The sequence below is a fragment of the Leptodactylus fuscus genome, chromosome 11, assembly GCF_031893055.1.
Source record: "Leptodactylus fuscus isolate aLepFus1 chromosome 11, aLepFus1.hap2, whole genome shotgun sequence".
Lineage (NCBI taxonomy): Eukaryota > Metazoa > Chordata > Amphibia > Anura > Leptodactylidae > Leptodactylus > Leptodactylus fuscus.
The window spans coordinates 44,617,952-44,644,800 of NC_134275.1; the positions used below are offsets into that span (position 1 = coordinate 44,617,952).

The 26,849-nt window shown below is 43.0% G+C and overlaps 2 protein-coding genes across 2 annotated transcripts in view; both read left to right on the forward strand.

The window, feature by feature from the left end:
• The first annotated feature begins 494 nt into the window (after window positions 1–494).
• Window positions 495–9,037, forward strand: LOC142184352 (ficolin-2-like). The gene is made up of 9 exons (XM_075259160.1): window positions 495–584; window positions 863–955; window positions 3,319–3,363; window positions 4,014–4,049; window positions 4,163–4,201; window positions 5,892–6,019; window positions 6,723–6,852; window positions 8,204–8,338; window positions 8,728–9,037. Exons 1-9 carry the CDS (start codon window positions 515–517, stop codon window positions 8,976–8,978), a joined length of 927 nt encoding a protein of 308 aa, XP_075115261.1. The 5' UTR covers window positions 495–514; the 3' UTR covers window positions 8,979–9,037.
• Window positions 9,038–19,970: 10,933 nt separating this feature from the next.
• The window catches only part of LOC142184355 (ficolin-2-like), a 30,543-nt gene continuing 23,664 nt past the window's right edge, over window positions 19,971–26,849 (forward strand). Inside the window, exons 1-2 of the mRNA XM_075259165.1 lie at window positions 19,971–20,040; window positions 20,297–20,389. Of these exons, the coding sequence (XP_075115266.1) occupies window positions 19,971–20,040; window positions 20,297–20,389 (163 nt within the window). The remainder of the gene's footprint in view (window positions 20,041–20,296; window positions 20,390–26,849) is intronic.

Sequence of the window (26,849 nt, forward strand, 5' to 3'; positions counted from 1 at the left end):
TTCACTCTGGTACAACTGTTTCCGTTGGGCTTCAATCCAACCATTTTTTCCCACATCCCCATCCTCTGAGTTGTACTTCACAAAACCAGGAGCCCATGCCTATACTATAACTCTACTCTATTGCCCACAGAGCTGGTACATGACACAACTCTGTTTGGACCCATTAATACACCCCCCCCCAATGGGTGTGAGTACAGCACGGTGATCACTCCTCACTGTTTGCCTACATGCAAATGCATCTGCCAACACTTGATGCGATAAGCAGAATATCAGATAACATTTTCATTGCTACATCTCCCATTCAGGACATTAATATTTGTCTTCATTGTAGACATTCTTCCTCCAGTTGCCAGATGACGGCTCCAGTTTTGGAGGGTAACCATACAGAATTACACCCTAAGATGTTATTCAAATAAGATGGTATCAGTGTATAAATAGGGAGATTCACTCTGATATTTACAGATTAGATTCGAGGCCAGGTAGAGATCTTAGAGATCTCAAGGCTGGAGCTGAGATGGTCTCCTCAATACTCACAATCTTTTTCCTGGTCATAACTTTTAGCAATGCAGAAGACACATGTCCAGGTAGGTCACAGCTCTTAGGTCAAGAGACCATAAAATACAATATCTTTTTGGATTGTTCTGTGTATATTTCAGAGATATTCAAGATTAATGGATGTATGTAATGGAAAACTTTTGACACGTATACTTTAATATATAGATTGGAAATCTAGAATCTTTCTTTTTAAATATCCTCGGAATGTACAGTATGAAGAATAATACAGAATAAGAAAGTCTAAGTCCATGTCTATAGTAATATATTGTATAATACCAACAGACTAAGATGATTTTGTAATTTTCAGGGGGCACTGACCAGCTGACCATTCTTCGAGGATGTCCTGGGGCTCCAGGGGCCAGAGGAGAAAAAGGAGACCCTGGACCCCAAGGAGAGAGAGGTCAGTGCCTTTAATACTGGGGGGACAAACAATAAGAATAAGAATAACGATAAGAAATATCAAAGCTTACAGAATGTGTTCTGTCTATTGTATATGTTGTAGTTCTAGGACAGGAACATTGGCAGTGCTGATATAGATCAGGAACTATATAATGAAATCAATACCAGGAAGCATCGAGTAAAGTTTCTGCTCCTGGAAGTGTTTCTCAAAATTTCATCAGGAAGCATTTACCTACTGAGATGTTTCTTGCTGGTGTCTGCAGTAGTTGAAGAATCCCCCAGATAGTATTCACTGAGACTTCCTTGGCCAGTATCTAAGGTCACTGAGACTTCTTTGAGTAGTATGTATATGACTACATCAAGTAGCACAGTATACACTGACACTTTTCAGCCAGTCTTCTCCAATTAGTATTTACTGAGACTTCTCCAAGTAGCATCTGCCAAAACTTTTTACAGAGACTTCACCAAGTAGTGTTTACTAAGAATTCTCCATAGACTGTCTACGATCCTTCTCACACTTGGAGTGAAGCAGACGGTCACTTACAGTGCTGCCATGTCCCATCAAGGTCTCATACATGGGGTGGGATTTATTCTCCCGCCTGGAGGTCACCACAGACAGTATCCTTCTGTCACCTACCACCTGTACTGGGTCCCGAGGGTTCCCCAGGACAGAGCTGGCCCTTCTGATCAGCCTGTCAAGTCTATTTCTGTGCCTGGTTGATATACTGCTCCCACAGCAGTTTACTATATATTAATGTAGTAATAGAGCTGATATAATGAAAAGCCCAGGAGCCTTAGGCCAGGGCTCCAAGGGCTAGAAATGCTGCGATTTACAGTATCTGCAAAGTGGATGGGATTCATGTGAATCCCATGCCCACTTTGCGTTTCAAACTGCAGCGTAGAAGCTGTCATGGCAACCATTTGTCGCCCTCTGATGGAATTCTGGGGGGCAGTTATCGGTTAAAGTTGGATTCGCAAATGGCTCCTGCACACTTTAGATGCTGTAGTTGCGTTTAACCGCGGCATCTAAAGTATTAACAGCCGCAATCGATGTTGACACGGATTGCAGCTGTTAGTGCTAGGTGTTGGCTGTATTGCATAGCCTGAGCCCTCTCCATACAGCCCCATACCACCTAGGACGTACTAATATATACTTGGTTGTTAAGGGGTTATTAGCCCCTCTCCACTGATTCCAGTGCGGTTTGAATGTCCCCACTATTCCTGAACTATCAGTGCTGTTAATATCGGTGTCTGATATGCTAACTAGACTCTCTAAGGTCCATTCATTTCTATGGGACTGCCAGGCCTGTAATCTCCAGCAGCGCCCACATAGGAATGAATCAATCACACAATGATACTGGTGCTTCATTCACAAGGAGGCTTTAGGGGGACTTTTGGTCCCCCATCCTCCTGATCGCTGTGGAAGCCAGTGATCAGACCCTCATCAATTGGACATTTGTTTCCTATTCTGTGGAAAGAAGATAAGTGTCCATAGTGGCACAACCCTTTAAGCTGGTCAAGGTGGCAAAAGGTCCCAGAATCTACTGAGACTTCTTCACACAGAATTTGCTGAGGCTTGTTCAGGTACAGTAGTATATATTGAGACTTTACCAAGTTGCATCTGTTGGACTTCTAGTATTAAATAATGAGAATTATTACAATATTTACTGAGGCTTCTTCAGGTCATCTTTACTGAGGCTTCTTCAGGTCATCTTTTCTGAGGCTTCTACAGTTGTGTATTTATCTAAGGAGCTGTCTCAGGTAGTACTGTACTTACTGAGGCTTCTTCAAGTCACAATTACTGAAGCTTCTTCAGGTCTTCTTTACTGAGGCTTCTACAGTTGGATTTTCTTACCTTGTCTTTGTGATATTCACCAAAGCTGGAGATCTAGTGTCTGTAGTGTGTAAACTTTCCAGGAAGGCTAAGCATGAAGGTGCTATATTGTCCTAGCTGGAAGGGTATATATGTATCACATGTTTGTATATATTATATAGATGTTGAAGCCGATTTGATCCATCATCTGTTCAAAACCACAAACTACTTACTGATAGAGTTGAGAAAACTTCACAGGAACCATTTTGGAACTGGTTCGTCATGAACTGGATTTGCTGTTATTATACTCTGGAGTCTCCAAGGGAGGAGAGTAAAAATAACAAAAACTTATACTTACCTTGAGTCACTTGTTCTGGGTGTCTAGCAAATCCTTGGTGTCCAGTTCAGGCCAGTTCGGGCCTCTGTTGGACATCATGCACCCTGGTAGTACCTCTGAGGCCTATGATTGGGCTTTATTGAAATATCCCTTTTACAATCTCTCATAATAAATATGGCTACCGATATTTTTGTACAATATGTATTTCTTTCAGGTGCTGCAGGAATTACTGGAAAGCCAGGGGTCCAGGGAATAAAAGGTTAGTATCAGAAGGAATAGATAAGTGCATGTCATCCTCCTAGAAGGACCTCACCATACCAACTACTATAATGGTCTTTATGAATCGAGATATTGACTTCAGTTCTACGCTCTCATTCACTCATCTCCATTTTGATGATTTCCTCTGGTCTGTTTTCCTTCTCCTCTGTTGCTACTAACCTCACCATAATTATACCTGATGCCTATATATAGTTCTAGGCCCATGGTGGCAAACCTATGGCACGCCTTCTCTGTGGGCTCTCATCTATGGAAAAGTTTATACTATGTGGAGGCCACTTTGTATCTGATAATACTGTGTTGGGATCACTGCAGAGCAAATTGTACTGTTTGGGGGCCCTTGGTGCCCTGTTTGATATTAGTACAGGTGATAACATTGCACAGTCAATCTAAAACAGATCCTGTTCTATGTAAATAGTGGACATTAATTGTTCAGTCCCATTCAAATGACTGTATATTCTGGGTCCATAACTGTCTGCAATTGTGGATCCGCACAGTATTAAGGTTAAATTCCCATGTTGGCACTTTGCGATAAATTATTGGGTTTTGGGTTGCAATTTGAGCATTCAGTCTTTAAAAGGTTCACCATCAATGTTCTAGGCCATACCATTTATCATTTCCGTTCCATTGCAGGAGATCCAGGTATTCCAGGGCCTCAGGGACCAAAAGGTAATGTGATAGATTCTGACATATGAGTCCAATTTCATTGACGTCTGTATGTGATGTAACCAATATCAGACTATGAGAAACTTCTACAATATTTTCTGTTGTCTTGTACACAGGAGATAAGGGAGATCCAGGCGCTCCAGAAGTGGCGTACGGTGAGTGAGGTTCCTTCAGACATCACTACTTACACCTAGAAGTAAAGGACTTATTATATCCACGTTCCCAATTTAAGATTACAATTTTGAAGTGATTTTCGATGAAAGATACATTTTGTACTTTTGTGATATTTTCCGATTCTTATCTTTTTCCATTTTCCTGTATTTATGGAAATGACTTATTATTAGTAGTTATGGAGGCAAATATTAAGTAGATGAGTACTCTTTCAGACATAACTAGTGAGTGTTCTTTCTTGGTGTTATCTCCAGGGAGGGTAAAGGTAAAAAAGAAGTTGTAATGGTGAGACTCTGCTAGAAGTAGAGAAAGTTCAGGACAGTGGCGTAACTACCGTGGTAGCAGTGGTAGCGGCTGCCACAGGGCCCAGTACATTAGGGGGTCCGGCGACAGCCGCTTCCCCTGCAGGTTTTTTTTTTTCTTAACAGGCAGTTATCGGCTGGAGTCCAGCCAGTAACAGCATAGCTCCCTGCATGTCCCGCATTTATACTGCTGTCCCGCGCAGCTCCCTGTGGTGTTTTACTTATTAAAGTATTTTCCCCCGCTCTTATAACAGACAAAATGTTGTAACTGCGATAAGAGCGGAGGAAAGCCTGCAGAACCTGTAGCTGAAGGACCTTTGTGTGATGTCAGCCGTCACATGACTAGGTGGGCGTGTCTTTATAGCCCGTGCAGTCCTAGAAGAGATGAAGAGAAGGAGAGATGTGGTGCTAGGTACTGAAGGGGAGGGAATGTGAGATGCAGGATGGAGAGTGTGTGTCTGGGTGAGTGTGTATGTATGTGTGGTGTGGAGCAATTGAGGAGCAACAGTAAACTAGGGGCAGAGATGGAGGGGGAACATTATACTAGGACAGAGATGGAGGGGAGGAGATGAAAATGGGGGTAGAGATGAGGGGTGCATGAAACTGGGGGCAGATGGAGGGAGGACATGAAACTGGGGGCAGATGGAGGGAGGACATGAAACTGGGGGCAGATGGAGGGAGGACATGAAACTGGGGGCAGATGGAGGGAGGGCATGAAATGTTATGTGACATCCGTGCGTTATTAAAGATGGCCAACACCACCAAAGACTGCAGCGGAGCCAGAGACAGGTAAGTAACTTTTTTTTTTTTATGTATGTATCTCCTCTGGGTCTCCAATTATTATACTCTGGGGTCTGAAAAGATCCCAGAGTATAATAATTGTTCATGGGTGTTCATGATGGGGCATAATCCTGTGTGTAGGGGCCACAATGGGGCATAATACTGTATGCAGGGGCCACTGTGGGACATAATACTGTGTGCAGGGGCCACTATGGGGTATAATAGAGCACGCCGGAATGCGGGGGGGGATGGGGGGGGTCGGTCGATCAAGGTCCCTTCGGTGTCAGTCAGGAAGGGGGGGCCATGTCAAAAGTTCGCCATGGGGCCCTGCCATTCCTAGTTACGCCACTGGTTCAGGATATTGGAGGTTCTAGATAAACTGATGTCTGTAGATTAGTGAAGAGCCAGTTTGCAGGCCATGAAGAGATGAGCAGATGGACAAGGGGGTGAAGACCGATGTAGAAATCATGGAAATTATCCTTGGGTCTACTGGCAAACCAAATCCCAAACTTGCTAAAGTCTATCAGAAGATTAAATCAAAAGTAATATTATGCTCTCAAAGCTTCTTTTTCCTTATTCTTGTGTCTTACAGCTGCTCAGGACTGTAAAACACTGCTGAAGAAAGGTTTTACACTCACTGACTGGTACATTATATATCCTGATGGAAAGCAACCACTGAGAGTCCTGTGTGATATGGACACTGATGGGGGAGGTTGGATTGTACGTATTTTCTTGTCTCTTATGATATGATACACTTTAAACTGACTACGTCTACTCAGGGGTGAAGCATTTGTTTCTGACGCAGACGTCAGCGGAGGGGGGAGGGGCCTAGCGGACCGAGCGTCTTAACAGGCAGAGAGCAGGCATGGAGAAGACCTGCTCTCTGCCTGAGCATGAGGGGCGGCCGCTGGAGCAGCGCTGCTCCAGTGGCCTCCCCAATCCACCGCTCAGTGACGGTGACCCTAAGCCAGTCCAGGACAGCTTGTTCTGGACTGGCTTAGATCAGCAAAAATGCCGCCCTCCCTGGGGCCCTGGCACAGCGCCGCCGAAGTGGTCGCCTCATGGGAGGTGTGGCACTGCGTCTACTTAAAGGAATTATTAGAGGAACAGATAGTAGAAATTAAAACCCCAAGTGAAACTTAAATGGAGTCGTCCTATAAGTATGAACCTTCAATGGTCGACCATCAAAGTCAATCCCTCAAAATCCTCCACTATCTTCTGGTGAGAGAGTCAATGTTTTCTGCCAATAATAAGATGGTGGTCCAAATCCAAGATACGCTTCCCACATATGATTATTCAGATATCCATGCATAATGCAAATTTTGGTACAAAAATAGATTCAACAAAATCACAACATTTTAAAATTTTTCAGTAATGTTAAATTCAATAGTCCAATTTTAATTATTAGTTTCTTGTTTTCAAGGTTTTTCAAAGACGTTATGATGGTTCAGTCAATTTTCTATGTGATTGGGCGTCATACAAGACAGGATTTGGCAACCGCCTATCTGAGTTCTGGCTGGGGAATGACAATATTCACAGCATTACTTCATCAGGTAAACAACATACACAAAGACATGTTTTACCAGCTCTCCCCGGCTCCTAACCTGGATGTGTCAGCAGTTTTGAGGTCTTAAAATTACTGCCAGATTTTGTTTTAATAAAAAAAAATCAACGTTAAAAATGCAAAACCCTTTTCTGCATTAAAATTACTTTGTCAGATCAAAGAATAAAAATACAAAGTACGCTTAACTGGTATGGCCATAACAAGTCAAACCGTAAAATAGTGAAAAAATGTATTTCCCTTACATAAATGCTTAAAGGGGCTCTATCAGCAAAATCATGCTGCTAGAGCCCCACATATGCGTGCATAGCCTTTAAAAAGGCTATTCAGGCATCGGTAATGTTATATTAAACTACCCCCCCGTTTTAAAATAATAACTTAAAAAAGAATCTTCTCTACTTACGGAACGTGCACCCTGGGCGGGCATTCTGGGTGTGTCTTCATCTTCTCCCCCGCCTCTTCTTCCTCTGACGTCTTCGGGTCCCGTCCTTCTCCGGCGCTTGCTCGCGGACACTGATAAAAAAAAAAATAGCCCGGGCGCATGCGCAGTAGCCATAGTAGAAGCCCCGTGCTACTTCGCATGCGCCCGGGCTATTTTTTTTTTACCAGTGTCCGCGAGCAAGCGCCGGAGGAGGATGGGACCCGAAGACGTCAGAGGAAGAAGAGGCGGGGAAGAAGAAGACGGCGCACCCTGAATGCCCGCCCAGGGTGCACGTACCGTAAGTAGAGAACATTCTTTTTTAAGTTATTATTTTAAAACGGCGGGGTAGTTTAATTTAACTTTTACAGTGCCTGAATAGCCTTTTTAAAGGCTATGCACGCATATGTGGGGCTCTATCAGCATGATTTTGCTGATAGAGCCCCTTTAAAGAAAAAAAAAAAATCAGATTTTCAAATCGTTGCAAGTACTCAAAATGGTACACAACTCTACTGAAAACATGGAATACATGGCTCTCAGAATGTGGAGTCACAAAAACATTTTGTTTTGTAAAAAAATCTAATTTTCATTGTGTACAAGTAGTAAAGCAGAAAATACCATGAAACTTTAGTTCTGGTTTAATTATTCTGACATGCAGAAATGAGTTCTATAAAATCAAAAACTAGAAATTTCTGGAATTAGTTCCAACACAATACATTTATTTATATATTTATTTATATTTATTTCCTTATGAAATATGGTGTCATTAATAAAATAGCCCATAAAAAACAAGCCCTCAAAAAGAAAGGATAGAAAAAAGATGTAACATATGGACTCGTGGTGATGTGTGATGCGTCAAGAGTGTACGGTAAGTTCTCATACACATAGGAATGTATTGCTAATGAATTCTTCACTTCCGTCACAGGTACATGGGAGCTTCGTGTTGATCTTCAGGACTTCAATTTTGAAAACTATTTTGCTAAATACAAATCTTTTAAAATCATGGGAGAGACTGAGAAATACAAGTTGGTACTCGGAGGATTTACTGATGGTAATATGGGTAAGGATCAATGGTAATAACATCTGTGTGGTGGACAAGTCCTAGACCAGTGGTTCGATCAAACCCTAGGCCCTATGCATGGTTCATTTTGTGTACCAGTAAAAAAACATATACCTATGTCTTGAATTTGGAAAAAAATCATATTTGATTTATCACTAAAGAAGGGTTCGGTGAATGTGCATATGAAACTGGTGGGTTCGGTACCTCAAACAAGGTTAAGAACCACTGTCCTAGACTCTATAATATACCTGTATCTTAGGCTTGTCCTAGAGGTCACAATAACATACTTATATCCTGGACTAGTCCTGGATGTCAACATAACAGACTTGAATCCTAGATTAGTCATGGACGTCAATATAATATGTAAATATAATTATATCCTGGTGCAGGAGATTCTTTGTCGTACCAGAACGGGATGAAGTTCTCCACCCGGGACCAAGACAATGATGCTGATACTAGAAGTTGTGCAGATATGTACAAGGGAGCCTGGTGGTATAATGGATGTCACAAATCCAACCTGAATGGACTGTACTTTCCCGGGAAACATGATTCCTTTGCCAATGGAATAAACTGGGAGTCAGGAAAGGGTTATAACTACTCCTACAAGAGATCTGAGATGAAGATCAGACGTGTGGTGTAGAGGAAAGACAAAGAACTCAAGTTATCTTGTGAACTTTTTATTATGTCTGACAAGCTGTTTCTTAGCCATTTGTTACAAGCAAATCTTGACAACCAGTATGGCCATCATTGTAGCTATTACATAGGTTGTCACTAAGCTTTTCTAGAAGCCTGAATATCATAATCTGCCTAGTTACACATCACTATGGGAAAGATATTACGTTAATTTGCCATTTCTAAGTCTAGGAAAGTAGTATTAAAATTTTTATTTACAGTGAATTATAGAGAAAAGCTCTTTAATGTAGAAATCTGTATAGTCTATATATTACATAGACCCCTCCACTCATGGATTTACCCATGGACACTTCTTTATGTAGACAATTTTCTTTTTCTGCAAAACAAAAATAAACAAAATAAATTCATCACCACAAAGCTTTATTCTTGTTAAAATAATCAGTAATAATGTTACCATTGCTCAAATCCATCATCTTTATTCTCAGATTCATGCCCCACTCAGGGCTCACTTTACATTAGGGCATCTTCAGCAGCACCTGCACCACTGCACTCTTATTGAGGGGACAAAAAGGTGAGCACACGCTACATGTGAAGTACCAAACAACACTCAGATCACCTGGCCTCCACCATGACATGTTAGCCAATGGTACCATGAATGTGCCCATGTAATCCCTCTTTATCAACCATGTAAGAGGGGGTTCAGCACTTTACATATAGCCCACATTCTCTTTGCTACGACCTCAAGGGCAAACATATCAAACTGTGGGACCTTGAAAACAAGGGATGCTGTTTTGGGGCAAGGGAGCAACTGAAAAGTTTCTTGCAACCTTCTCAGTGTAAAACATGCACCAGAAAAAATAAGGAGATAGTCGTACAGGCACAGGTCAAGACCAGGAGAGGATGTCAGAGGAAAAATCAAAAAACAAAAGAAATATCCAGAAACAAGCCAAAGGTCAAAATCCAAGCAGGAAAGTAAAAATGAGTAGTCAAATACAGAATCCAAAAAGCAAGCACGGGGGTCAGAATAGCAATCAGAAATACACATGGTCAGGAAGCCAAACAGGAACAAAACAATTAGACGGCCCCTGTGTAAAGAGGGCAGGGTCTTATATAGGCCTCCTCATCTGCTAATTGGATCAACTCAGAGAACTTCTGAAGAGGTAAAGCATCCAAGGTTGACACGGTAACGTTAAAGGTGAAGCAGCCGGATTGAGAATCATGACATGTTATTGGGGGATTATTTCATCTAGACCTCTATACCTAGAAGGTTTTATTCAGGCCTACACTTCAGTCACATTTCGGAGGGGGAGAAACAATTTTTCATTTTCATGTCCCAATGTAAATAAAATCTGTGAAATAGCTGATGGATCAAAATGCTCATTATGCCTCTTGATATGTTCTGTTCAGGGTCATATTTGGGGGTTTCCATTGTTTTGGTACTTTAGTGGCTCTGAAAATGCGGCATGGCACCTGAAAACTATTCAAGCAAAATCTGCCCCACAAAAGCCAAAAGCGCTTTTTCCAGTATATAGAGACTTTGTGAGATCGAGGTACATGGGCTACCAAAATACCTTGACAACAAAATCATATCATGTGGACTCAGGAGTTGAGCAGATGCATTTTGCTCTTAAAAATAATTGGAAATGGCTTTTAACCCCTTTCCGCAGGAGGAATTTTTCAATTTTTGTTTTTGACTCCCCCTCACCCCCTCCAAACCCCATAAGCCATATGAGGGCTAATTGTTTGTGTGACAAATTGTTCTTTATGATGCTACAATTCAGAATGGGTCGATTTGAAAAAAAAAGTGCATTTGTGCTACTTTCCTACGGGTTTCATTGGTACGGTGTTCACTCTGCAGCCAAAATGACATGTCACCTGTATTCTATGTTTTGGTATGATTCCAGGGATAACAAAATTATATATTTTTATTTACATTTTAACCCCTTAACAAAATCTAAAATTGTGCCCCCGAATTTTTTTTTTCTAAAAGTCCGGGTGTACTTTTTAGTTATACTATTCTGGGGAATGTCTATTGCTTTGATCACTTTCTATTCAAATTTTTATCAGTGTTGAAACTGTGAAAAAATGGTGGTTTGGCACTTTTGATTTTTTTTCCCCCACTATGGAGTTTGCCATTTGTAGTCCGGATGTTTTGGACCAAACAATACCCTGTTCTAGGGAAAGGGGGGTGATTTGATTTAGAAAACAACTGTATTCATCTGATTCACTTCCCTTAATGTAATACGTTGTTCCCTGCTTAGATTATGGCGGGTGCGTTGAGTAGGGAGTTTTCTTAATTTCTCCAATACCAGTATAACAAATGTTTCTACTGCCGGGCAGGTGGACAAAGGAGGAAAGATGGTGGAATGCTTTCTAAACTCTTAAGGAAATCTACTACATTCTCCCAATTCCTGTTCTGCAAGTAGTTTCTCCAATCTGAATAGGTTCACTCTAGGGTTGAGCGATCGTGTTCGGAAAAAATCGGATTCCGATCAGCGATCAAGAAAATTTCACGATCGCGATCGGAATTCCGAACACGATCTTTTTAGGTGGGATCGGGATCAGTAGTATTTCCCCCAATGCCTTCACACTGAGTATATAGTGTATACTCAGTGTGAAGGCTCCGCTGCGGTTCCATAGGAATGAATGGAAGCAGCCGACACACAGCCTTAACCCCCTGCGCGCCGGCTGCCTCCATTCATTCTAATGGGAGGCTAAACTAACATGTCTCGTAGCTACTTACCTCCAGAGATGGCTGCTCTGCTGCTGTACGCCTTACGTCACGTCTCCCCTCCCAGTACCCGCCCACACTCTCCTAACCCGCCTACACTCTCCTAACCTGGCAGGGAGGGGGCCGCGAGGCGAAGAAGACTGCAGCTGGACCGGCAGCAAGGACAAGAAGAAGGAGAAGCAGCAGAGCAGCCATCTTTAGAGGTAAGTGGACACCAGGGGGGTCTAAGTAGCCAGAGGATTAAAAAAAAAATCCGCTGTATAGTGAATAGGATTGCTTTTAAAATCCGATCTCCGATTAATAAAAAAATCCCATTGACTTGCATTGGGATCGGAATTGGGATCGAGATCGGGTTCGAATGAAAAATGATCGGAAATCAGATTTTAAAATCGATCCCGAAAAGTCAGGATCGGCTCAACCCTAGTTCACTCTCATTCTCGTCAATCCCAATCTATATATTTTGTTTAGAAAAATATTTCATAAATAATAATTTGCATACAAATAAATATAAATATTTAATTGCCTCAAAAGGTTCAAAATTCTCTACTGGAGAGAATGTGAGACCCATACTCAACACTATATCTTGTGACTTTGTTAAAGTAATATCTGATGAATTAATTATTTTCAATTAGTCCTGGCTTTCTTGTCTCTTGTTTCTGAGGTTCATGCCCCCATTTTTTAATTTTAATGTTTTTCACTTTCTATCGTCTTCTTCAATGGGGTGTTTACCTAAAAAAATAACCCATATATGATCCTTGAAGACAAGGATGTACTGTATGTCTTGATCGGGACCTAGATCTGGATCTTGTAGAATGCATATGATTCTATCTAAAGACCTTGTTATTCTGAGAATCCAAAACATAACGTTGAAATGTCTTTGTATTAAATTGCTGTATATCCTGATCCCGTTCCTGAAATTCATTATCCAGCTCTTTCTCAAAAGCTTCCAATGTATCCTTGGGGTGTTTGGGTTTTAACTCTTGTTTAAAGGTTCAATTTCTTGCTCTAATTCATCTAAAATTTGTTTGTCAAGTCCTTTTAATAACTCCAATATGGTCCTGGAACAAACTTTGCAGGTTTCTCCCATCTTTGTCTAAATAAAACATCTTCAACTAAAAATGAGGGAAAAACTTGTATCCTAAGACCATGCAGCGTAATATTTTTACTGAATTAAAGCTCGAGTGCCTTATTCCACCAAGTTCTGGTACATGTACACAGCAAATTCTTCAACTGTAATGAAGTATTTTTAAATCGGGAAACAGAGAGACCAGTCTCCAGACCCCGACCACCTATAAAAACATCTGGCAATTTACACAACCAATTCAGATCACAACTTCAGTAATCCATCACTGGACCTATATCCAAAATACAATAAGAAAACAAATACAATAAATTAATACAAAAAGAATATCAGGTCTCATAATCCTAAATAAATATATAAAAGAGGAGAACAGCAAGAAAAAACTCTAATAGAAAACCAATAATAATCTCTGATACAATAAATCATATGTGATCCAAAATTACGTTATGTTGTGAGAATAAAAGCAATTAAAACCAATTAAGAAAAGCAAATGTGGAAGAGTGCGGTACACAGGGAAGGCGATTCATAACTACAGCATGATTTTCTAGTGAACACATGATAAATGAATACAGCAAAGTTACCGCCCAATGGTAATTGCACAAATAATATATAGAATAAAATCACCATAAATAAATAAGTAAATGTCATCAAAAGTAACAGCAAATAACAACCAATGAAGGTGAACAAGTGCAATGTACAAATGTGCAGAGAAGGTGCAAGAAATGTATTTATTTTTTTATATAACAAAGGACTTGTCTCCAGAGGAGATGGGTTGGGGAGCCCATCTGGATAAATGTCCTGTCCAGGGGTCTTGGAGTAGTTATGAGAAGATGATGTTATACAACTGGAGAGACCTCTGAGCTGTACGATTGGCACTCCGCCACTTCAATCAGCTGACAGGCAAAGCAGTCAGGAGTGTAGGCGGCGCGTCTTGGACCATATTGGCAATATATTATGCAAAGAGGACCACCCACTTTCATAGCCTATGTGCGATTGTCACAGAGAAAACGTTCTTCCACACCGGTTACAACCATTCTAATGAATAAGACATGACAGAGGATTGCCTCTAGAGCCTACACACTGCCATATTGGGGCTAGATTATATCACCACGAGCAGGTCTAAGATACATCCTTGACACTATGTTATGCTCTGATCAGATATACATCGGTAACAACATGTTTTGCACCTTTTTGGCTGTGGTGTGTATATCCTCAAATTTTCACTCTCTTTGAGTACCTGAGGCTTAAATTGATGAGAATTGAATGAATTTCACCAGGATTATTCTGGGTTAAGTACTTTTCCTATCTCTTAATATTATTTTATGTGAATATGTTTATTTTATGAGATATCTTAATAAACACCAAGTTTTAGTTGTGTTTTCTTCCAAATTATTTTAGTGATATAACAATCTCTGCTTTTGGTTTTAGTGGGGGCTATTTATCATTGATATACACATTGGGGCAGCAGTGTTTATGACTGGTCTTCTATATAACGAATTGGATCCTCATAAATGGCGTGATGAAGCCAATAACATTTTCTCTGAGAATGACATTCCATCAATGAGATTTTTGATAGCGTTAAAGAGAGCCTACAAATCACTGACTACAGTATATAGAAACTTCGTGAGATGGTGGTATGAGGAACAGGGGCTACAAAAATACTTAGAGAACAAAATCATACCATGTGGACTCAGGAATCCAGTTCTCCTGGGCCATCAAGTGAGATTACAAGCCTAGATGGTAAAGTGCGACAATCACTGACACTTTGTTACGAGTCATTGCTCTCCTTTCAAAAAAGGAACAGGGCCTTACAAAAACATTCACAGGCCTTAGAAGAGGAAATTGAGAAAACTAAATTGTTTTCCACAGAACCTGATTTTGTGAATAAAGAGAAAGATCTTCAGAATGATATTGAGAAATTTACCACATAAATCAAAAACCGTAAACTTCCAATTTCAGAGGGACCTAGTGGAGTTTAGGAAGAATGGGGTCTACAAGAACCTCAATCAAAGAGGTAAGGAGCAGGAGACCTCATCCTCTGACTATGAAACGTCTGACACTGACCAAACTAGAGGCCAATCATATAGACAAGGGGGTAGAGGCCAGGACTGGTGTAAAGGTAGATTTAGACAAGGTGGACTGGTCATGAGCTGTATTATACAGCAGAGACCGAGCTCTAATGCCCAAGATTATTGTCTGCACTGATTGCGGGTATTAAGACTCCTGGTGCCGTGGTCAAAGCTGACAGTGCACCATTTTGCTTTTACCATGACCTATTGAAGGTTTCCAGGCTTGTGTGACATTCATTAGTATGGCAGGCTGCTTTATGTGGGAACAAAAAATTAAAAGTGCTGAACTGCCGTTTTTTTTTACTGTTTTGCCTCTGATAAAATTTTTAATAAAAAGTGATCAAAGCAATAGAAATTACCCAAAATGGTATAACTAATAAGTACACCCACAAACAAAACACACCCTATGCTTTCTCTTACACGGAAAGTTGTGGGTGCCAGAGTATGGCAACGTTTGGGGAAAAAAAAAAATTTGCCAAGTATTTGATTTTGTTAAGGCGTTAAAATGTAAATAAAAATATATAAATTTGATATCCTTGGAATCATACCAAAATATAGAATACAGGTAACATATCATTTTGGCTTCATAATGAACATCGTAAAAAAGGAAGCCCATAAGAAAGTCACACACATGCACTTTTGCTCCAAATCCACCCAATTCTGAATTCTTTCCAGCTTTCTGGTACATTGTAGATAATAATGGTGGGTTATGTAGATAACCTGTTTTCCTTTAGGCCCAACAGCGGCAGAATATGTAGTATTATCTGCCCCTGTGTGCTGGTAGGACAGGCGGAATTTTAATTAGCCAAGTTAAACACCTGGCTGGTCCCTATAAGAGGGCACCAAACCCCTCCCCCTGCGTGTTAATACAAAGTAATATAGCGTAAGCCTTACAATAAACATATACAACCACCTGCGGTGACGTTGTTTTATACATATCTGTTATATACAGCGAACCACATATATACCCATAATAATTATATATATATATATATATATATATATATATATATATATATAATATTTTTTTTATTTATTTTTTTTCCTCTCCACCAGCTATACCATAGGGAGGGAGACTTGTGCCGCTTTTGGGACTAAGGGAAAACAGGTTATCTACATAACCCACCATTCCCTGTCATCCCACCAGCGGCACAATATGGGGAGATAGAAAGTAATCTCCTTAGGGTGGGTCTTGGCACAAAGGTGGAGTCTGAGCTCCATGCTGCAGCCGCGCAAATCTGTTCCAGCAGTAAAGTGCATCTTTCCACCCACGAGGTTGCCACTGCCCTCGTGGAGTGCGCTCTTAGGAAGGCAGGTGGAGGTAGATCTTGGGAGATGAATGAAATTTTAATGGCCTCCTTCACCCACCTAGATATAGTGGGTTTAGAAGCCCCCAAATCCTTTAGCCTTCCCAAGAAGTTAATGAGCAGATTTTCGGCTCTCCTAAAAGAGCGAGTGCGCTCTATGTAAATCCTCAATCATCTCGATAGGTCCAACGAGAGCAACTTAACCTCTTCCGCCGAGGAGGGGGGTGGGTGAAACACTGGCAATGTTACCAACTGGAACCTGTTGGAGACGGAGGGTACCTTGGGCCTAAATCCCGGGAGGTACCTCAGTTGGACTCTATCCTGAAAGAAGATGGTATAAGGTTCTTCGGAAGAGAATGCTTGCAACTCACCACACCCTCTTGGCCAATGTTATGGCCAGGAGGAAAGCCACCTTGTAGGTGAGGAACTTTAGTTCTGTATCATCTAGAGGCTCAAATGGTTTTTCACATAGTGCCGACAAGACCGTGCTGAGGTCCCACTTGTGGACGGGAGCAGTTACTGCTGGTCTCAACCTCCCAGCACCCTTTAAAAAGGTGCTTACTAGAGAGTCCTGAGATAAACGCCTCCCCAGATAGGCGGACAGGGTGGATACGTGTACCCTCAGGATAGCAACCGAGAGCCCCCTGTCTAGGCCGTCCTGAAGGAAATCCAGGATCGCCTCCACTGGGGGATCCAAGGAGTCCACTTCATGTTCCCAGCACCAGGAATTGAATATGTTACCGATCTTTTGTGAATTTTTGTTTGTTGATTCCACTCGGGCACACAACTTCTTCAGGATGGCTCTTGAGAGTCTTCTATTCCTTAATAGGGACTGGTCAACTTCCAGGCTGTCAAGTTGAATCTCCTCAGATCCTGGCAGATCAGCTCTCCTTGAGTTACCAGGTCTGGGAGGGGGGAAAGCCTCCAGTAAATGCCTTGACTCAACCTCATGAGCTGGGCAAACCAAGTCCTTTTCGGCCAGAACGGGATTATGGCGATACCCAAGACTTGACCTTGTCTTATATTCATCAATACCTTGGGTATGATGGGAATTGGAGGGAAGATGTAAATCAGCCTGAACCTCCAAGGGATGGACAAGGCATCCACTACCAAGGGATTGTCCTCCTGATAGAGGGAACAGAAGGTTTCCACCTTGGCGTTGAGTCGGGTTGCCAGGAGATCGACCTCTGGGAGACCCCATCTTTGGGCGATCTGCTGGAGCACTCCTGAATGAAGTGACCATTCTCCGGATACGGTGATACCCTGACTCAACTGATCCGCTACTATGTTCAGGGAGTCCTTGATGTGAACAGCGGATAGATGGGACAGGTTCTTCTCTGCCCATGTGAAGATTAGGTTCGTGGTTCTTAGAAGGGCTGGAGATCTGGTGCCGCCTTGCTTGTTTATGTATATCACCGTCGTCATGTTGTCCAACTAGACTTTGACCGCCTTCCCTTTGAGGAGGGGTGCGAAGTGACACAAAGCAAAGTACACTGCCTGAAGCTCCTTCAGGTTGGATGATCCCTCCTCTGGATGTGTCCAGTATCCGTGTATAGTCCTGTCATTCAGGTGGGCTACCCATCCCCAATGGGATGCATCTGTGGTCAGCAGGATCCACTCTGGTGGAACCGTGGACTTTCCGTCTTTCAGGTGTATCCACCATCTGAGGGAAAGACGGGTACTGGGAGAGAGGCAGATCTTCTTCTGCAGTCCCTGTGGAGACCTGTTCCAGGCACTCAATACTTCCTTCTGGAGGGGACGCAAATGCCATAAAGCCCAAGGGACCACCTTGGCCGAGGATGACATCAGGCCTAGAACCCTCATGGCAGTCCGGAAGGTAACTTGCTGAGTTTTGAGGAGAAAGAGGGCGGCCGCCTCTATCTTTAATTTCCTTGGGCTGGAAAGAAAGATCTGCATGTTCTGGGAGTCTGGAATAAAGTTACCAGGTCCAGGAGGGGGGGAAGCCTCCAGTAAATGCCTTCACAAGGAATTTCCTTTGAGTGGCTGGCACTATCTCGGACTTCTCCCAGTTGACCACCCATCCTAACTTCTGCAGGAAGGATACGGAGATCTGGAGATGATGCTGAAACACTGAAGTAGACTGCGCTTTTATGAGCCAGTTGTCCAAATAAGGAACCACGAAAAGGCCTTCTAATCTCAGAACGGCAGCAATGGGGGCGACCGTCTTGGTAAAAACATATGGGGCTGATGAAATGCCGAAAGGGAGGGCGGTAAACTGAAAGTGCTCTCTGTGGCCAGATATCTGGACATCTATTCTCAGATATCTTCTGTGTGGAGGAAAAATGGGTATGTGTAAGTAAGCATCCTTGAGGTCCAGGGTTGCCATTACTTCGTCATGTTGAAGGAAGGCTGTCACAGAGTCTATAGTTTCCATCCGGAAGGGTCTTCTCTTTAGAAAACAGTTGATAAATCTAAAGTCTATTATCAACCTCCAGTCCCCAGATGGTTTGGGGACGAGGAAAACTGGGGAATAGACACCGTGGCTTCTATCTTGAGAGGGGACCCTCTCCAGGGCCCCTTTTGATCTGTATCCAGGACGCTGCCTCTAAGATGTTCTGCTGGGCAGCAGGTAAGACACAGGTAGCAATGAACCGGGGTACTGATTGATTTCCAGGGCATAGCCCTGACTTACCACCCGCAACACCCAAGGATCTCCAATCTGTTGACTGCACACGGTGGCAAAATGGGCAAGATGGCCTCCCAGGGGTGTTCGGCCACAGAGAACGGCACACCTTCAAAAGGTCGGTTTTCTCTTCAGCTCCTCCCTAGCGCGCCCCCGGCCAGCACCTCTGGAACGGAACCTGGACCGCCTCTGAGGTTCAGCTCTGGGAGAGGCCCCACGACTTTTCACTGGGGGAGGTCTCCTATTCCTAGAGCCTTGAGGCAAGGATCTGCCCTTATCTTCTGCCAAACCCTCCATAAGGTCGTCCAACCCACGCCCAAAAACCTTACCAGGTTGGAAGGGCAAGCTACAGAGTGCATACTTAGAGGGTAAATCTGCTCTCCAGGGTCTGAGCCATAGGGGTCTTCTTGCGGCCGTTGTCTGGGCCATTGTTTTGGAAGACAATCTTAGCTGCTGCCTTGAAGCTTCCCCCAGGAAGCCATTTTGGCAGGATCAACCAGGTACGTGGAGGGGATGGCATGGGGCAGACCCGGGGTCACTGATCAGACCCCGGGCTGCCCACTACCAACACTGGCACCTCAGGGGTTAACACCCGCGATCGGTATGTTAAAATCACGGCTGCAAAATAATGCGGCGTATACGATCCAGGCTCCGATTGAAATCAATTGGAGCGTATACAGCGCTCAAAATCTCACACGGCGTATATGTGCAAGGTCACACGGCACGTAACTCCGTGTGAATGCACCCTTATATTGTATTTTCTGACATCTGCTTTTTGGCTTTTTTGATTATGATTTGATACTGTTTTCACCCTCTGGTTTGCTGACTCCTCTTCTGTGTTGTTTTCTCTTGTTCTGTTCTGTGTATCACTTATCTAGTCTCTTTGGACCCACTAATAGCCCCTCATGGGTCTGAGTACAGCACCGTAGTCACTCCTCCCTCTTTGCCGCCAGGCAAATGCATCTGACAACACTTCACTTGATGAGCAGAATATCAGATAATATGTTTATTGCTTCCTCAAGTTTCAGGTGACAGCTTCTAGAATTTCTCCCTACCGTGTTATTCAAATAAGATTGTATCATCTATCAGCATATAAATAGGGAGAGTTACTCTGCTATTCACAGACCAGATTTGGGTCCAGGTAGAGATCTCAAGGATTGAGCTGAGATGGTCTCCTCAATACTCACAATCTTTTTCCTGGTCATAGCTTTTAGCAATGCAGAAGACACATATCCAGGTAAGTCACAGCTCTTGGGTCAAGAGACAATAAAATTCAATATGTTTTTGGATTGTCCTGTGTCTATTCCAGAGATATTCAAGATTAATGGATGTATTTTATGGAAAACTACAGATTGGAAATCTAGAATCTTTTTTGTTAAATATCCTCAGAATATACAGTATGAAGAATAATACAGAATAAGAAAGTCTAAGTCCATGTCTATAGTAATATATTGTAGAATACCAACAAACTAAAATGTTTTTGTAATTTTCAGGTGGTACTAACCAGCTGACCATTCTTCGAGGATGTACTGGAGAGCCAGGTGCCAAAGGAGAAAAGGGAGACCCTGGACCCAAAGGAGAGAGCGGTCAGTGCCTTTAATACTGGGGGGACAAACAAGTACTAAAACAGAGATAAGAAATATCAAAACATACAGAATTTGTTCTATTTATTATATATGTTGTAGTTCTAGAGCAGGAATGTTGGCAATGCTGATATAGATTCAGAAATATATCAAGAAATCAACCCCAGGAAGCATTAAGTAACGTTTCTGCTCTTGGTAGTATTTCTCAAAATTTCATCTTAATGGTGTCTATGAGGGTGCATTCACACTGAGTAAACGCTAGCTTATTTTGTAGAGTAAAATTACACTTGTGAATTTTGCTATCCCATTGACTTCAATGACATTTTACAGGCGTATTTTTTACAGGCGTATTTTTTACAGGCGTATTTTTACACTTGTAAAAAAATATCATTGAAGTCAATGGGATAGCAAAATTTACAAGTGTAATTTTACTCTACTAAATAAGCTAGCATTTACTCAGTGTGAATGCACCCTTAGAGATGAGCGAACACCGTTCGATCGAATATCATGGCGTTCGATGTATTCGTTCACAATCGAATACCAGGCCGCATACACAGTAAAAAATCGTATCCCCTCCCACCTTCCCTGGCGCGTTTTTTTGCACCAATAACCATGCATGGAAGGTGGGACAGGAACTACGACAATGTAGGCAGTGGAAAAAAATTGAAAAAACCCATTGGCTGCCGAAACCATGTGACCTGCCATTTATAAGAACGGCGGCCAGAGATAGGGAGAGAAAGACATCTGCTGAGGGCTAGATAGCGATTAGCTTCAGATAGGCAGGCAAGAACTAAAGAAGAAAGCCAACAGCTCTTCTCAGAGCTATACACTGTAGGGACATCAGTCCAGCTTTCCCCAGACGGTGGAAAACAGGGATACAGAACAGTTACAAGTTCATATATAGCAGAGAAACAGCATTCATTGTTGGCTGTCCGCACACAGAATAGCTGGAATACACAGCAGTGACTAGATCATATAGAGCTGAAAAAAGCCTTGAATTGGGGGGGGGGCCTGAAAAATAGCAGCAATACACTGCATTTACAAGTTCATATAGCTGAAAAAAGACCGTGAATTTTTGGGGGGCCTGAAAAATAGCAGCAATCCACTGCATTTCCAAGTTCATATAGCTGAAAAAAACCTTGAATTTTTTATTTTTTTTTTTTTTTTGGGGGGGGGGCTGAAAAATAGCAGCAATCCACTGCATTTACAAGTTCATGTAGCTGAAAAAAAACTTGAATTTTGGAGTGTCCTTAAAAATAGCAGCAATCGACTGCATTTACAAGTTCATATAGCTGGAAAAAGCCTTGAATTTGGGGGGGCCCTGAAAAATAGCAGCAATCCACTGCAGTTACTTCTTGCTATATACGTGCAAAGCAGCTTTTCAGGCTGTGTAACCCCAAAACAAGGATGCAGAGCAATTAGGTCAGGCTATGTACGCTCAATCCATATATACAGGGTGTTATGTCAATCCAGGTAGCTGCAACGGGGCTAAGGAATAGCAGTAGGAAATCTCGACAAGGGTGTGCGCTGACTAACAACACAAGCAGCACACAGGAAAAATGTGGGAAAGGATTCCCCCAAACCAATATGGGAAGGTACCTTACACTAGGAAACAAACACAGGGAAACTGAGTAGAAATCAAAGGATAAGGCAATTCACTCACACAGTCAATTACACACAGAGGTAGGATTGGTGAACACAGAAGGGAAAACTCACACACCAACTAGTTCACCCAAACCTCCCAAAAACCAACCACGGAACTTCCTCTATCCCAGATCACCACCTACTCCTCCTGCTAAGGCCTAGCATTGTAAAAGAGACACTCAGCACAGAACCATGGGAGGCATGGGTTTAAATACAGAGTAGAGACCACTCCTCCCAGGTGCAAATGGGAGGACAGACTAATAAACCAGGAAATAAAGCTGCCTACCAGCAGTGCGCACGTGCAAGTCAGAAGGTGTGCACCAATACCCACGACAGGACAACCCCGCAGCACCAGGATGCCACCCCAGACACCGCACAGCCAAAAACTCCCCAGGTAAGAAAAATAGAAAGCAATGAACCTAAATACTCCTAACACAGGGTGCATACCCCCAAATCCTAAGTGGGAGACACCGAAATTCAGTCAGGCTATATCCGCTCAATCCAGATATCCAGGGTGTGTACCCCCAAAATCTAGGTGGGAGAGATAGAAATTCAGTCAGGCTATATCAGCTCAATCCAATTTTTAAGGGTCTACCCCCTAAAGCTAAGTGTGATACACAGCAATTCAGTCACGCTATATCAGCTCAATCCAATTTTTAAGGGGCTACCCCCTAAAGCTAAGTGTGATACACAGCAATTCAGTCACACTATATCAGCTCAATCCAATTTTTTGTTCAATCCAGTATTGTTTGCTCTCCATGATGTGAACTATGCCTTTGTCTCTTGAAAAGCAACCCAACATGAAGTCAGCCATGTGTGCCAGTGTGTTACTTGGCATGACTTTGCTGCCCCCAACTGTAAGGGTCACTCTCCATTTCCTCCATTTTATACTCCCCTTCACACCATCCGTGCTGAAGCAATGGGATGCACTGAACTGTACCCTCAAGCCTCATGTGGGACAGTGACATGAAATGCCACTTCATCTTCCTCGTCTTCCTCCGCCAGCCAACGGTGTGAAGATGACAGGAGTGTGCTCTGAATGTTTTCTGCCTAGCAGAGGCTACTTCTCACTTACGAAAATGGCCGCACTTTGACCAGTATATCAGGCACAATGGTGTAGGTTTCAAAAAACCTTTGCACCAACAAGTTGAAAACTTGGGCCATGTGTGGACCGTTTTTGAGTCTGGCAAGCTCCAGATCTGCTACCAGGTTCCGACCATTATCACATACGCAAAAATGCCTGGCCCCAGGTGCAGCAGGGAAAAACACATTGCCATCTCAGCCAGGATGGCATCCCTGACCTCGGAGGCAGTGTGCTGTCTGTCCCCCAAGCTGATGAGATTCAACACGTCCTGCTGACATCTCCCCACGCCAGTGTTACAGCGTTTACAGCTTGTAGCTGAGGTGGAGGTTGCAGCGCAGTAGGCTTTCAGATAACTCATGCCATGAATTTTGGGCTGGGAGAGGAGATAGGCCACCCCAGTTTGCACCCCGGGCCCAGACTCCACTGTATTCACCTGGCTTGTCATTAAAGATAAGCAGCATCCCTGACCACAGTCGCTTGTCGATGTGTCGGTGGTCAAGTGGACCTTGCAGCAAAGTGCGGAGCTCTGGGCCCGACTGATGTTATGGGACACGTGCAGGCACAAGGCAGGGACAGCACACCAAGAGAAGTAGTAACGGCTAGGCCCAGCATAGGAAGGTGCCCCAGCTGTCATCTGGTGACTGAAGGCCTGGGTATCCAGTAGCATAAACGCCAACATTTCCAGGGCCAGCAGTTTTTAGACGAGGCCGTTAAAGGCTTGGGCATGTGGGTGGCTTGCACTGTACGTCTGCCTGCAATGAAACGCGTGGGAGATGGGGAGTGGCTGGGAAGAGGCGCATGCTGGTGCTGGCCAAAAGGGTGGATGAGGGTGAACTCCCCAATGTGTCAGAGACAGATCTGTAGGTGTCCTTGCATCATATCCTTGCACCATACTTGGCTGGATTGGACTTTCATTTTGTGCCAAAAAGTGGTCAAGACAGTGATCCCTGAGCTAATCCCATTACACCGTCCATTGCCAACTGCAGCACTGAAGTTACCATCTCTGGAAGTGGTACAACTTCTTTCTCTGCATTTAGCCATGCTCGATGTTATGCTAGCTGACTACACTTGGTTGCTCCAGGGTTCTCTTAAACCTCCTCTGAGATCCCAAAGGAACTTCACAAGAGTTGTGTATTGCAGAAAACAGAGATGAAAAAATAAGTGTAGGGCACAGAGGGATCGGAGAGGACAGAGCTGGGGTCGGCCAGGTACTCCCATAACATGCGCCTATACTTGTCCCTCCTGGTGACACTAGGCCCCTCAGTGGTGGTAATTTTGGTGGGGGGGGGGGGGCCATTAACGTGTCCCAGACCTGAGAATCTTGCAACAGGGTAGAGTTTTGCATGAGTGACCTTGCTGCCTCTGGACATGCCTTTGCCTGTAGCCACCATTTTTGCTGCTTAGCTTGCCTCCACATCTACACTGCTTTCACCCCTAGACATCACCCCAGTCTATGCCTTTGCTTCTAGCCACCTTTTTTTTTTTGCTTAGCTTGCCTCCACATCTACACTGCTTTCGCCCCTAGACATCACCCCAGTCTATGCCTCTGCTTATAGCCACCTTTTTTGTTGCTTAGCTTGCCTCCACATCTACACTGCTTTCGCCCCTAGACATCACCCCAGTCTATGCCTCTGCTTATAGCCACCTTTTTTGTTGCTTAGCTTGCCTCCACATCTACACTACTTTCACCCCTAGACATCACCCCAGTCTATGCCTCTGCTTATAGCCACCTTTTTTGGTTACCCCAAGGACTTGATGCCAAAATGTTATCAATTTCACAATCAAAATCAAGGTCAATGTCTGGGTCCTCAGTCCAATCCACTGCATCAATCCAACACAATGAGAGTGATGTTTCTGGAACCACCATTTTAGGGGCTAAGAATTTTAAAGGGGCTAACACTCTGCTGGTGCAAGGTTCAACTCACCCAAAGGGCAAAAAACTCAGCTGGTGCAAGGCTGAACTAAGTTAAAGGGCCTAAACCTCTGCAGGTAGAAGGCTGAAGTCACCTGAAGGGCCTCAATCTCTGCTGGTAGCTCAGTTTAAGGGCCTGTAAATTAATTTGGAAGGGCTCATGTTAAGGGCAGGAAAAGTGAATTTTGGAAGGTCTTACCACATCACACACACACACATCCACAATGACAGTTCAGGGTGGGTACTGATGGATTTTACATTGCCTATTTCATCTGTGGTTGTCATGGGCAACGTGATTAAAGGGGTGCTTGTTAATGTTTGTTGAGCTTAAATTTGGGTTTGTGTCCATCCATTTGGGGAGTAAAGAAGGTTTCCAGGTATTTTCCCACTTTGATAGCTTTTTTTTTTGAGTTTGGAAAGTGTGTAGTTGATAGGCTGTGATGTTGGGGTAAAACAGTGACTTGGGCTTGTTAGCTGCCCCCAGGCATGCTTCCCCTGCTGTCCCAGTTGCACTCCAGAGGTGTTGGCATCATTTCCTGGGGTGTCATAGTGGACTTGGTACTAACAAGAAAAAATATATATATACACCGAGCAACCCAGATGATTCCCAAACATACACTTAAATATATTTGAAAAGATCGTGTACCAAACACAAGGGAGATTTACAGCAGCAGTAATAACATCCAAATACCCCTTAGGGAACGATAAATGAAGAAGAAAGACCGATGGATGCGAGGAGAAACTGCGCTACTCTCTTGAGATTAAATTATTATTTAAGAAAAGTGGAATAAAGAACGTATTTTATCTCAAGAGAGTAGCGCAGTTTCTCCTCGCATCCATCGGTCTTTCTTCTTCATAGTGGACTTGGTGACCCTCCTGAGTCGAATGGTGGGATCCCCTGAAATGAAGTATTTTCCCCCATAGACTATAATGGGGTTTGATACTCATTCGAATAGTCGAATATTGAGCGGCTATTCGAAACGAATAACGAATATCATATATATTATTGTTCGCTCATCTCTAGTGTCTATAGAAGATTCTTCAGCTACTAAGTTATCTGAAGAAGAATCCCCCAGATAGTATTCACCGAGAATTTTTTGATCAAAATCTAAGCTCTGTTAGACTCTCCAGACAGTAAGTGTTGAAACTTTTCTGACGGCATCTTCTGAGACTTTTTTTCCAGTTAGTTTTACAAAGACTTTGTTAGGGGGGCAATCACCCCTGCATATGTTGTCGTAGTCCTAATCGATATTGGTGACGTCACAGCGAGCGCTCGTGATCAGGATGTTCTAAAGTTTATTACTATAGATGAGTGAGTACTGTTCGGATCAGCCGATCCGAACAGCACGCTCCATAGAAATGAATGAATGCACCTGGTACTTCCGCTTTGACGGCGGCCGGCCGCTTAACCCTCCGCGTGCCGGCTATGTCCATTCATTTCTATGGGTGCGTGCGGTTCGGATCGGCTGATCCAAACAGTACTCGCTCATCTCTATTTATTACATGTTACTTAGCTTTTATAGAGAAATAATGGCTGTATGCTAATTTAGGCATAGCAAACTACATCATATAGAAATATGAATTATCATTGGTCAAAGTACAAAATGGGCGTTCACAAATGATAAATACGTGCAGAAGCAATACATGACAGATGGTTGTCCATGTCATCCATTTTAGTGTGTAATTATGTTAGCACAGTCTGATAAAATGGATGCCATGACCTCCCAGGTTTCATGCTAGTGGATGCTACACAAAACAAGAGATTACAACTGACGTCATATCTTGTGAACATTATGCATCTTGTTATGGAACATGATATACTT

Bases quoted from the DNA above. Each gene is read 5' to 3' on its own strand.
- LOC142184352 (XM_075259160.1), top strand. From the start codon at position 515: ATGGTCTCCTCAATACTCACAATCTTTTTCCTGGTCATAACTTTTAGC. The intron at 585-862 runs GTAGGTCACAGC...TGTAATTTTCAG, and splicing joins TGCAGAAGACACATGTCCAG to GGGGCACTGACCAGCTGACC. The intron at 4,202-5,891 runs GTGAGTGAGGTT...TGTGTCTTACAG, and splicing joins CGCTCCAGAAGTGGCGTACG to CTGCTCAGGACTGTAAAACA.